Source organism: Corvus moneduloides, chromosome 3, assembly GCF_009650955.1.
Source record: "Corvus moneduloides isolate bCorMon1 chromosome 3, bCorMon1.pri, whole genome shotgun sequence".
Lineage (NCBI taxonomy): Eukaryota > Metazoa > Chordata > Aves > Passeriformes > Corvidae > Corvus > Corvus moneduloides.
This window is the reverse complement of record NC_045478.1, coordinates 61,543,688-61,556,961: the sequence shown is the minus strand read 5'-3', so window position 1 is coordinate 61,556,961 and position 13,274 is coordinate 61,543,688. Positions and strand designations below refer to the sequence as shown.

General features: G+C 37.6%; 1 protein-coding gene across 22 annotated transcripts in view; it reads left to right on the top strand.

The window, feature by feature from the left end:
* Window positions 1–13,274, top strand: part of SYNE1 (spectrin repeat containing nuclear envelope protein 1) — a 295,197-nt gene that overhangs the window by 279,177 nt on the left and 2,746 nt on the right. For 20 of the 22 annotated variants that reach the window (XM_032101881.1, XM_032101882.1, XM_032101866.1 and 17 more), the window contains 8 exons: window positions 19–161; window positions 1,009–1,135; window positions 2,268–2,479; window positions 3,957–4,157; window positions 4,503–4,631; window positions 4,998–5,210; window positions 6,190–6,279; window positions 8,098–8,156. In XM_032101881.1, the coding sequence (XP_031957772.1) occupies window positions 19–161; window positions 1,009–1,135; window positions 2,268–2,479; window positions 3,957–4,157; window positions 4,503–4,631; window positions 4,998–5,210; window positions 6,190–6,279; window positions 8,098–8,156 (1,174 nt within the window). The remainder of the gene's footprint in view (window positions 1–18; window positions 162–1,008; window positions 1,136–2,267; window positions 2,480–3,956; window positions 4,158–4,502; window positions 4,632–4,997; window positions 5,211–6,189; window positions 6,280–8,097; window positions 8,157–13,274) is intronic. The other 2 variants (XM_032101877.1, XM_032101875.1) reach the window with 1 other exon arrangement.

Sequence of the window (13,274 nt, the reverse complement as noted above, 5' to 3'; positions counted from 1 at the left end):
TTTTTGGTTGTGATACAGGTGAACCAGGTGCCCTGGAAGCACATATCCGACAGCTGGACAAGGCCTTGGACACCAGTCGCTTCCAAATACAGCAAACAGAAAACATCATCCGTAGCAAGACACCCACAGGACCAGAACTGGATTCCACTTACAAAGGATATGTGCGTGTGTTTTGGAGCCCCAGTCAAAAATGCATTTCAAGCTTATCTTAGCTTTGCCATTGAAGGAAATACAGCTGCTTCAACAGAGCAATTAGCTGCAACTGCTTCCCAGACTCACTCATATGCTTGCTACCCTTAATCACATGCTATCGTTGTTTATGTTATTAGTGTGTTCACAATAGTATAAGATTAGAGGAACATGACTCTCAGGAATTTATTTTCCTGTTACATTGTTGGAGATGTCTAGAAGTACTTTCTCACACATGCTTTTATCCATCTAGTGATGATACCCTTGTTTGAATTTCCTCTGCTTTTAAAAGCAGGTTTTATAGCTTCAGGCACAGTATTGTGATTGAATTATAAACATGCAACATAGAAACAAGGTTGCATGTATGGAATCCCTGATTAAAAAGCTTTCTCAGAGAGGTTTTCTGGAAGATAAATCTCTCTCTAAGCCACTCAAGTAATTTTATTACAGACAGAATTTAAAAATTAGCTGCTTGGATGCATAGTAGTATTTCTACATTTAGGTTAATTTTCTTTATTGGTCTTCTAGCGTCTTTCCCATAGTGTCTTAAAATGCAGAAAAGATGGCACCTAAGACATCTAGATCGATTTGGCATAATGGCACTGTGTTATTTCTGTTTAGTCTTAACTTAAGCTTTAAGCCTTTATTGTCTCCATGTACTTTTTTTGTAGGATCAGCACAGATTTTTATAATAATAGATTTTTTTCTTCACACTTATACTTTTGGAAATTTCTCAAATTTGCATTGTAATTCATACTGCCCATACAATTGGTCCTGTACACTGCATATTGAAAAGGGATATTTTGTTTGTTAACACAGATGAAACTGCTAGGTGAATGCAGTGGAAGCATAGACTCGGTAAGAAGGCTTGGATATAAACTGAAGGAGGAAGAAGAAAAATTTTCAGGACTCATTAACATGAACAGTACTGAAACACAAACAGCTGGTAAGTAACATGTAGTTATTTGATGAACAGCAATTATGGAATGATGCAAACATGCAAGGATTTTCTAAATATTGGTATTATTTTCTGACATATATATTTACGTGACTGACTGTTACCATGTTCTGTTTAACATCTTTTAATAGGAATAGAAAGAATTAGTAAGTAATACACACTCCTTGTGTAGGCCCTATGAAGAGTTTAGGCATACAAGTCCATTTTAAGAACCCCTTCATATCATGAGGCATAACCCTAAGCCTTTCAGAAAGTCCCTATGGATGCAATGGGTTTTTGTTGTAAGACTTCTCATGAAAAAGGTTGCTTATATTGCTGTACAAAACACCTAAGTCAGCATTTGTTTCTTCTAATATTAGCTTTCACCTCTAAGATTATCTGCCTACAGTAAAGAAATTTATTTTCACGTGATAGAAGTATTCACCTAATTTTAAACATCAGGTGTAGAACAAGAGATACTGGATTGTAAAAACATGGATTTATTCCAGAGACTACAAAGGCGTCATCTCAATTCTAAGCTTGACAAAATATGCTACCCATATAGTCTCTTTTATTTTGTTTTAAATTTTAAGTTGATGGAATGATTCAACTTGTCCTTCTACCATAGCATTTCAAGATATCTAGCAAGAAGAAATAGCCCCTAATTTATTTCTTTTTAGTGCAGGTGTTTATCCAATGCATCAGCAGTAGCTTAGGCAAATGTAGTGAGCTGTGACAATTAAAGTGTGATAGGCACAACTACCTATGAAAATAATATGTGGTTAGTTAGATATATTCACATTTCTTGTCTGGTTTGCACTTACGGTAATTTAAGATGTCTTTTTTTGCCAGCATAACCTGGTTTTAGAGACCTGCATGTATCAGCTTAATTCTGCTCATAGAAGTCTGACATTAGAAAGCAACAAAATTGCCTGCTGACTGGAATCGTCAAGATTCTTCATTCTTTCTCTCCAACATCACTTTCTTCAATCTAACTTAGTTTTTAATGTGGTTAAAGTTTGTGGCTTAGGGTTTTTATGGAGCATCTTTTTGTCCTAAACAGTATTCAATTCATGCAATTGTGTCCGTGTAGCTAGCGGATTTTTTTGGCTTTTGTTGAATTTAGTGTTTGTAATTCCAGGTGTAATTGAAAGATGGGAATTAATCCAGGCTCAAGCTCTAAGCAAGGAGCTGAGGATGAAGCAGAACCTTCAGCAATGGCAGCAGTTCAACTCTGACCTTAATAGCATCTGGGCTTGGTTGGGAGAAACTGAAGAGGAACTGGAGAAGCTCCACCGCCTTGATCTCAGCACTGACATACAAACTATTGAGCTCAGAATTAAAAAACTGAAAGTGAGTTTTACTGGTTTTTTTCCGTGAGTTACCTTGTAAAACTGAATGCAACAGGTATATTAAAGAGGTTGCAAATAATTGCAGCTGGTTTGCCTCACATAGCAGGCTGCTGCTGATAAAGTAACTGGGAAAGTGATTTTCTGAATCACCTTTTGGCAGGAAAATGTACCACTGGCAATCCAAATGAAGTTTTGGAGTAGTAATTCTGTGGCAATTCTGTAGTTCCAGAATGTACAGATAACTCCTGATGTCACCCAAACTGATGAAATAAAAAAAAGTGCCGAGTTAGATCAATTCTCTTCTACTCAAATAGGTAACAAAATAGGTGCTCCAAAAGAAATGCCTCATTGAGATATACAGCTTTGTGTGGAGGAAGGAAAGAGTCCAAAGGGGTTGTAACCTACCCAGTGTCACCAGTGCAACATAGGAAAAATTTGATGCCCCTTTGCAACATTCCTTTTCTTCTTCTGTCATGTCAGATGCATCAAGATCTGAATGTTACTTTTTCATCTCTCTCATATATTTTACAGCTATAAAGATCTGCAAATGTGGTGGCCCACAACTTCACATTCAGTTACTAGTATCTTACAAGCGTGGGCACGAAAATATGGGACCCAATGTCAAAATGCACTGTGCTTCATGCCAGGGATGAGGTGAACAGACAGTAAGGGCTGTTTCCAGCAGTGATCCATGAGAAGCATGTCAATGCTGATCTTCACTGTAATCCAAATATAGCTGCCATAAGTACTACAAAGGTTACTGTGACATCGTGCTTTTCAGTAAATGCTGTAATGTAGGTGGAAAAAGGGACATTTCATAAGAATTCTGTTCTTATCTCACCCCCTCTTTGAAAGCCCATTAGTACCCTCCAAACCAAAGGAGGTGGGGTTTCTTTTGTGGCTTCCAATGTAAACAAATCAGAGTTTTTATACAAGCTGTGCTTCTATAAATTGAAGTTCTTTATACTCTTTGTATGTTTTTGTTTCTCTCAGTAAAAGCTTTTCTTTTAAAATACTGATGACAGCAGTTTCCACTTGAAAATATGTTGGTTTTCATGTTAATCAGCAAAACTGTGAAGTGAGGGCAAAAGTTTTATTGTGAGTTCAAATAGAGTTGTGCTATGTCTTTAAATTTTGTTGGACCTATTCTGTCTTTAAAATATCTGAAACATGAGCCAGATCTTTAAAATTCAACTCTGACTTCAGGCTTTTAAGACTTTACAAGTTTAATTGGCTTGGTCTTGTTTATGCTCACAGTAAAATTTTAGTAGATGTTAAAGAGTGAACATTTGCAGAGTCACAGAGTGAGCACAGAAGTATCATATCCAGAGTAAAGGGACATGTTACAATATGGTGCCTTTCTGCAGCTGCTGATGGCAAATCATTGCAGTCTTGTGGTGCCTTCTCTATTTTTTTTTTCCCTGAAAGTCATGTTTTACCGATTTCCGTTCTTTCTTCCCCTTTGTCTTATCATCAAGGAGCTGCAGAAAGCAATTGATAACCGCAAAGCCATCATCTTATCCATCAATCTGTGCAGCTCAGAGTTCACTCAGTCAGACAGCGAGGAGAGCAAGAAGCTCCAGGAGCGCCTGACTCAGATGAACGTGCGCTGGGAGCACGTGTGCAGCATGATCGAAGAGTGGCGCAGCTCCTTGCAGGATGCATTAATACAGTGCCAGGTTTGTACTGTGCCTGTTTCAAATTGTCAGCCACCACATATTGAAAATATAAACCATTTACTTATCTGGTGTGCTCACAGTCCATCTGAAACTTGCCTGTGGAAGCCAAAATACAGCTTTGGCATATGTTTTTCTCAAGGATGCACCTGCGCTACCTAAAACATCTATTTACAGTCCAATATTTACTAAATTTGTCATCTCTGGAATAGTATTCTAATATTCTATTGTACACTTGGTAGAAGTTACTCTATTTAGCTAGTAGGACGTATCAGAGGATAAATTAAAAACCTGAATTTGACTGGAATATTTTGCTAGCCTGTTGAAATGATGATTCATCATTTGCAGGATTTCCATGAACTGAGCCACGGTTTGCTGCTTTGGTTGGAGAATATTGACAGAAGAAAAAATGAAATTGTGCCCATCAATCCAAACCTGGACTCAGAAATACTTCAGGATCATCACAGACTTCTGATGGTAGGACTATAATCACCCTTTTCTCTCCCAAAACACTTCACCAGAAAAACGTCTAATCAGATTTCTCTTTCTCTTGAGGGTGAGCACTGTACATTGTGTACTAACACAGAGCTGTGGGACCTATGTCAGTGACTGACATTACCTTGGTAGGGAGCACCACTCACTTTCATTAGTAGCACAACACATGATTTTAAATCTCAGGCACCTACTAGGCTTCTGTATATCTTCCTGTCAGATTAGAAATTTGTATTGCTTCTCTTTTTTTTCCATTTCTTTAATTTCAAGTGTTGAGTTTCATGAGTTCTAGCTTTTTTCCTTTTTTTTTTAATTGCTGTTAAAAAAATTTGATGCTTGCCTTGGCAACAGCAAATCAGACGTGAACTGCTGGAGTCTCAGTTGAAGGTGGTGTCACTGCAAGATATGTCTTGCCAACTGCTAGTCAATGCTGAAGGCAAGGATTGTCTCGAAGCCAAAGAAAAGGTACATGTCATTGGAAACAGATTGAAGCTCCTCTTGAAAGAGGTCACACGTCATATTAAAGACCTAGAGAAAATTCTAGACATTTCAAGTAGCCAGCTGGTAAGTCACGTCTTTTTATTCCTTTCTGTTCAGTGAGCGTGCTTCCTGCTGTTTTGACTGCCTTTCTCTGAACAGTGCTGTTGGCTGCTCTGTTTCTGTGGTTTGCGGTGCTTATCAGGATGGAACGTGTAATCTTTAATACCATAAAGTAATCTTAAACTTCATAATGTAAATATCTCTTCTGATATGATGGGGTTTTTTAATTCACTAATATTTTTCTGTTTGTATAGCAGTAATTACTGAACTTCTTGGTTTGTTTACCCTGCTATTACTGAATCAGTCAACTGGCAAAGTATATGAGATAATTATTCCAGTTGCAGTACTGAAAATTACAATGTGTCAGTTGTCACTGGAAAGGACGTTAATGCACACTCTGTCAAAGAGAGGAAAAAAAGCATAAAATAAATTCTGTAGGAGTCTCTCATATGTGTCTCTTAGCTTTGAGCTATAGTCCAAATCTTCAAATTGTCGTGCATCTCAGGGTGTATGAGAGGGAGTTACACATACATCTTTGCAAGCAGTGACAGATATAAAGCAAAGATTTCAAGGCTCTCCTTTAGTTAACCTTTTTTTAAAAGTCTTGGATTAGTAGGAACTTAAAGCACAAGAACTCAGCTCTTCACTCCTTCTAGTGGATTTCTGCCTGTTTAATTAAAATCATGGTAGTACCAAACTCTTCTTGTAATTCACAGCCAGTGAAGAACAACTGTTTTTTCCCCTGTATTGACTTGGGTGGAAAATATGTCACCTAAAAAATAATGAAGTTTTAACTACTGTTTGCTTTTCTTTTCCTTTAGGGCTGACAGAGAAAACATGTAATGCCTTAGTCTTTTAAAAATTTGGTAACAAAATTTAGCTGCTTTATTTTATTTGCCTTGGAAATAACTCTGCTGGAATTTCACTTAGGGTAATTTTTGTAGTTTGCTTATCTGTACAGCTAATTGCTGTATTTCTGAGCTCCGTTCCTTCTGAACTTTAGGAATTGTCCTCATGGTCTTCTGATGAATTAGACACATCAGGCTCAGTGAGTCCTGTATCTGGAAGAAGCACTCCAAGCAGACAGAGAACGGTAATTTCATGTCATTTATTTTCTTCCACCTCTTGGGTGGGAGCTCTAGATGTCTACAGCAGTTCTAGCCAGCTGGAAGTCACCCCTTCTCACTTGTTAGGAAAGGAAATGGCATAAACCAAAAGCAAAACACAGCTGCTTTCCCCAACCCTGCTGCATATCCCATCCTGCATGAAACCAGAAGTGGTAAATACTATCTGAAACCAGGGCTGTCAGTGTGATTGGTTTACCATGGTATGGCATGTCGTGTCTCTTGTATTTTGCTCTAGTGATGGCAGCACCCCAAAGTCTGGTCTTGTCTGGTATAATCAGTCCTCCATTTCTGTTTGGCCTTCTCTTCAGAGCTGCTTCATCAAGAATCTCAATAAGTTTTTTTGTCATTTCTGATGCAGGTTGCAGATGGTCTTATTGAGACTTTGGATGAATGGCTAAGTAGAGCTGAAGGGCACAAAACATTACTCAAACCAGTTAGTTGTGCAGGACCTGTGGCTATGGTGGCAGCTCTGGAGTTGTCCATCTACATCGCTGGCACAAAATTCAAGAAATATAGCAATACATGCCTAGTACTTAACACTTCCATAATCTGAGCCCAAATTGGAACTGCAATTATTTTGTCTTTTTCTGCAATTCTATTGGTTGATTAATTTGCTTTTTTCCTTAGTTCTTAAGACAATCAGATTGGTTTGGTTTTGTTTTGCTTTGTTTTTCCATTTGCACTTTTTTGTAAAGCCTCTGAGTTCTGTCTTGATAAATTTATGGCTCTTGAAATTGGTTTATTTTTTTAATTTTTGTTTACATTCACTAGTTTCCTTTTAGATGCTAGTATGAGAATGTAAAGGAATACTGGCTTTTCCAAAGGAGAATATAAACTTAACATTTTATTTCAGAGGTCAATGCTTTTTTCTTTTAAATTTAAACCTAAATAATTTATAGTAATTCTGATATCACAGATGTAACTGAAGGTTGCCTAACCATTACAGGAAATGGAGAAGTATTTTACCATAAAATCTTTGTCTAGAGAGCATTTAGAATTATGGTAGGTTTCATCTTAATATTTTAATAAGGATTTGCCTATCTCTAATTTGTTATTGTTCATGTACATGACTACTTTTTTTCTTTTTTTTTTTGTCCATAATTCATAGCTAAGTTGTATGATTCCTTGGGTATAGTTTTCAAACTTCTGGGTTCTGCATCTTCACAATTTTGAAGACTGAAGTGATATTGTTTAGAATTTCAGTGCCAAATATGCTAATACTAAATAAATAAACACTAATAAAAAAATACAATCAGAATTATAAATATCTAACTGCATTAAATAATCCAGCAAATAGCTGTGAGTGCAAGAATGCACCTCCAGTTATTTGGCCTTCAAAATTGTGGGGTGGAGGAGAGGCAAAACTTGTCAAAGGAGGGTCTTGGACCTTTTTCCTTGAGAATATTCATTTTTCTGCATGTGCATTTTTAAATCTATGTATTTTTCCATATCCAACTTAATTAGATTTCATCTACTTCATATTACAAATTATTTGAACTAAATTTCTAGAGACTTTTTTTAAAACCCAGAGCTACTGTTCATAAACATAATGTCTAAACTGTTATTTTTGAGTTCCCTATGTACGTTCCAATAATTTTCATACTCAGCTAGGTGCAAAGAAAAGCCAGTTTCCTTGATTTATGGGTATTGGTCACTTCACTTGATTTTTTTTTTTTTTTTTATGTTTCCTTTGCTGCATTTTTAATTTAGTTTCATCAGTAGCTTGTCTTTATTTGCCTGGACTGAACATTCTTCTTTCTTTACCCCCTGTTCATTGCAAACAGCCACGGGGCAAATGTAGTCTCTCACAGCCTGGACCCTCTGTCAGCAGTCCACATAGCAGGTACCTTATTCTCCTGGTTTCCGCACTCTGTTCTAGAACACCAAGGGGATGATAGAAATTGGCCGTGATTCCTCTCAGCCTGCACTGACTCCATCAGGTGGTCAGGACTTACACAAGTGGTAACTTCCCTTTTGTTAATTGTTTGGCAAAAGGGGCTTTCAATTACTTCAGATTCTTTGTTAAATAGAGATACAGACTAATCCTTGGACACCTGCAGCTTTTGCTTCACAGAAATCCCATGTAATCAACATTTATTTTTCATATGCCTGAGCAGGGTGATGGTGTGTTTACACTCATGATACTTAATGATTATTTTATTTTGGCATGATTTATGAGGAATGCTAGTAAGTTCATGGCAAACACTTTCTATCATCCTCTTTACCTCTAGATATTAAATTAAGGCAGGGAATAGGCCAATATCATATTCTAGAATTCACAAAACCCACAGATCTGGATGAGACATACTAACATCCTTTTCTTTCTTTCTTTCTTTCTTTTTTTCTTCTTTTTTTTTTTTTTCTCTGAAACGTTTTGTTCAGTTTGTGGGTTTTCAATACTTTAGCCTCAAAACTAAGAGTCAGAATTTGAGAGTATTGAGACTTGGGATCACTTTCTCTCCCCTCCTCAGACGACTGCAATATAACATGCTAACATTGCCATGGCTCGCCCAGTGCTCACATCCCTGCATTGCTCCGGGAGCAGCATTGCCCCATCTCTGTCTGACCAGTAGAGAGCAGGCTTGCAGCTACAGCTCCTTGCTTTCCACAGTGTCTCCAGCAACCTGTCATCTCTGCAGCTAACAGTGCTTCTGCATTCTTGTTGTTGTCAGTGTGATGTGTGTACCTTTGCTCTTTCACTGATTGGTTTACTAGTCTCTACAACTATGAAGTTAAAAAAAGAAAAAAAAGGCAAATGAGCAAGCCAACGTGTATAAAGAGGACGTCTTTTGCTAATTTAGCATCTTACACACTGCTAAAATAATCAGAAAGTGTGATTAAGGTATATTTGTTCTTATTATATCTAATAAATCTCATTTAACCTAAATCTCATTTATTCTCTGCATATCAAAAATGAACTGATCTATTTTTAAAATAGCTCCTGTTAGAGTCAAAGATTTTATGTTGGAAAGAATAAAATACAAAATTAAGTAATTTTTTTTAAAATAACTCCTGTTAGAGTCAAAGAACACTGGATTTAATACAGTGGTTGAGCCACAAACAAGCAGACAAAAAAATACCTTAAAAGTATTATTTTTTTCATGAGCAAAATCAAGACTTTAGTCAGCAAAATTATTCTCATTATAAATGAAGTAAAGAGCAAAACTACTTACCACGTAGATACTTACATAAACACTTCTTTTAAAACATTTGCTTTACATGTGTACTTAGGGACTGTGAGTTAAGTGGCACAGTTGTAAAGCCATGTAACAGATGGAACAGGTAAAGCATCTTTTACTGCTTCCACACGCACTAAGAAGCTGACTATTTTTAAGGATTTTTTTTTGCCTTTGAAACAAAAGGAAACCACATAGAAGATAGAGCATACATATAAACTCCATCTTTTTGTCTGATGGAGAAAGAGAACTAATTATTCAGCTCCAGTCTGCTATGATGCTTGGCGTTTAGTTTCTTGTAGGGAGGAAAAAAAGTGAGGAGAGGGGCTTTACTCTGCAGCCACTAACAGCGAGGAGGAGGGGACGATGCCTTTGACAGATCAGCATGCTTGCACTAGCACCATTGTACTCAAGGAACACACTGTGTGCGCTTTTCCACTCTCCTGCATAGGCAAACCACTTCTGCCAGCCTTCAGAGGTTTCTGGTTGTAGTGTTTCTGGTTGCTCAAAGAGCAGCTAGCAGTGCTTTGCAGCTTTGGGATCAGCTACTGTTCTAGCAGTGGCATTGGTGCAGCACCTTTCAGATCAAGGCTTTCCAGCACTGTTTATTAACACATCTTGTAGCAGCACAACACAATGTTCAATTTGTCATTCAGACAAGCATGGAATACAAATGAGTCACTGCTGAATAGGAAACTTAATCAAATGCACAAGCCAGACAGGTTGTGGTTGATGTATAATGTGGTCTTAACTGATAATGCAGTACAAGCTGTCACTACGTTCTTTAATATTTTGACATGCCTCTGATCAGAGTACTTTGTGTTTGATCTTGCACTGGATCAGCAAACCCTGTTAGACTTTAGTATAAAGGCAAAATAAAGTCAGTCCTAAAAGGTTTTTCACACAAGAAGTTGTGGAGGAAAGTTCATCTAAAAAATTAGAGGGGCCATGCTTTGTGTGTAACAAGTGTCATACCACTTTGCCTTCTCCATTATCACCACAAAAAGACAGGCATGTATAGTGTGATGCTAAGCAAGGTGCTAAGCAAGACTAGACATTGTGGATTTAACTGGAGCCTCATCCAAGCGGTACTAGTAATCGTGTGCTTAGGTGGGAAAGCAAATCCAAGAAGCAATTCGTCCTTTTTCATCAGTTTAGCAGAGCTGTCATAACTGCACACCTGGATCTGTGCCTGTGAATTTTTTTATAGTGATTAAAATGTTAAAAGATTAAAATAGGGGTTCATTTTTCTCAGGGTTGTTTACATTGTCTCTCTTGAGCAGCTCTATTCAAGTCTTGGTGCCAGAGTGCCAACCTCCATTTCCTGCTCTCCCGAAGCCTCCCCGAATGACTAGTGGATCTTTAAAGGTCACTTGCTGTTCCTGGAGCAGACCAAACCACATCACTCTTTGTGCCTTTGCCCACAAAATGGTATTCATGGCTACACAGTAGGTTTGGGTTTGGCTTGCCATGATTCTTTTCCCAGTTATCTCCCTCACTCTCACTTGGAGCTTGTTACTTAAACACCATATATAACTGCTGCTTCTTAAACTTACTGGATTCACTCACTTTTTTTCTGTGCAAGAAGCCAATCATGTCTGGTATTTGCAAAGACCTTCAGCATCTGTCATCAAATAGATGAAATTCACTATTCTTATATTTTGTGCAATAGTCTTTTAATAAAGGTATTAAATTAAGGCCCATTCTTGAATTACTGCAGTAAATAACATCCTACTAGGCCAGCAGTGCCTCTTTTTTTAATGTAAGCCTGTTTTCTCCATTCCATTGGTCACTTACCATTAAACTCACTTTATTTATTTCTATCAGCTTCACTTGACTGATAAATTCCTTTTTGAAAGCTTTCTTTCAGATGCTTACTGCAATACAGATAGGTTACATCAATGATATTTTCCTTGCGAAAAAAATAGCAATCATCTTTACAAGAAGGTTCCCCTCTGAGCTGAAATTAAAGTTCACTTTGACCATCCTATCTATAGCCTGGTAAATTAGCTTCTCCTCTCTTGAAATGCTTAGAGAAGAGTTCCAGTGTCACTGACATTACAAACTCTCAAAGTAAGGTGAACTATTGCTTGCACTTAGGTTAATACATAAAATTTCTTGCCATGAAGAAGCTTACTGTTGGCCAGGACTGCAGCTGTGCTTCCCTCTTTCATTTGCTAAGTAGGAATTGTGTAGTGGATGTAGCAGATGGCCCTACCTCCTTCCCTCCTCACAGTGTGAAAAATGGTGGAGCAGTCAGAAGAGACGGCTGAAGAGGCAAGCCCAAGAACAGAAATTACATTTTTCTCCGAAGTGGCACACAGTATTTCAGCTTTCCCTTCTCCTGCCAGACTAAATAGGTGTTCTGTCCTTAAAAATAGTGAGCTTTTTTTATTAACAATATGTATTTTTAACCATGTCTCCTTACCAAATCCACTCTAAGGTGACCCATTCCATTTTTCAGCCAGTTATGTACATTGCAGTGGTGTATCTGCCATAACTACAGGCAGTACAGCACTCAAATTTCGTGTAACTCCCCTTCTAAAAATGCTTTTGTAACATTTCACTATTTTCTTATTTGTTTCCACACATTATTCTTCAGTACCCTACTTCACTGCAGAAAAAATGGTTTGCTGTGAATTTTTTTTTGAAAGAAAGTTTATGCTCCTTTTTGAGATCAGCCATGCAAGTTTACATATAGCATTTCTCTTCTTTTTTTTTTTTTTTTTTGAAAACACAAAGCAAGTGCTAGACTGTGCTACTAAAGGCATAGGAAAAGAACAGAAAAAACAGGTATTAACTTTGCTCCCTTTTGGTTCAGCCTTTTGGAAATTCCCATTCTGACACCCAGTGTTGCCCCAGAGTAGCTTTGGGCCAGTGAACAAAGTGACACTTTGCTCATTACCAAACACCAGTTAGCAACTGCAGAAATGTGGCCATTTTTTTATTTGGATTAACAACGTTTATACAATGAGAGCCTTGTACATAGGTAAGGTGTGCAATCAAATGCTTGGAAGGTAATTAAGCACTCCTTGTTCCCTTTGTTCCTACCTCAGTCCATTAACTTTCTGTCTTAGTATTCTCAGACAGCAGAAGTCCTGATCTAATTGAACTTTAATGTGGAATGCTCTGATGCTGTTCAATGTGCCATGTCCTTTCAATATCTTCTTTATAATACGCGATCCTACGTTATGCGATAAGCAACTTTCCATCTGGGCTACAACAGTGTGGATTCAGAAACCTCAAGATCTGATGTTTTGATCATCACTGCTTCCTGGGATATTTAGTTCAAGCTAATAATTCAGCATATCTGAGTGTTCATGTATGCGTTGGTCATCTGAACTTTACCAAATCTGCCTGGCTTTGTTCAAGTCTTCATAGTGGAGTGCTACACATAGATGAACAAGAAAATAAAATAATCTCAAGCATAGAAATAATTCTTTTCTGAACATATGGGAAGGAAACCCTTGCTAAGCCTGGCATTGTTTCGAAGATGATACTTTCATTTTTGGATACTTCCCCACACAGATTCAGATTTATTAGAGAGACAGGATCAAAAGAGCAAGGGGAAGTCAAAGAAACAATAGGGAACCATCACCCCATACTTACTTTACTGGGGAGCATTTGACCTCGGCCAATACGCCTGATTTCCCACATCTCCTTATGAGCATTTTTATCTCTTAAACTCTAGGAAACCATAGGTTTTCTGAGGCTTCATAATCATAGCAACCATGCAAATGTATTATAGGAACAGATCTGAGACAAAATTCATGACCTAATGTCCT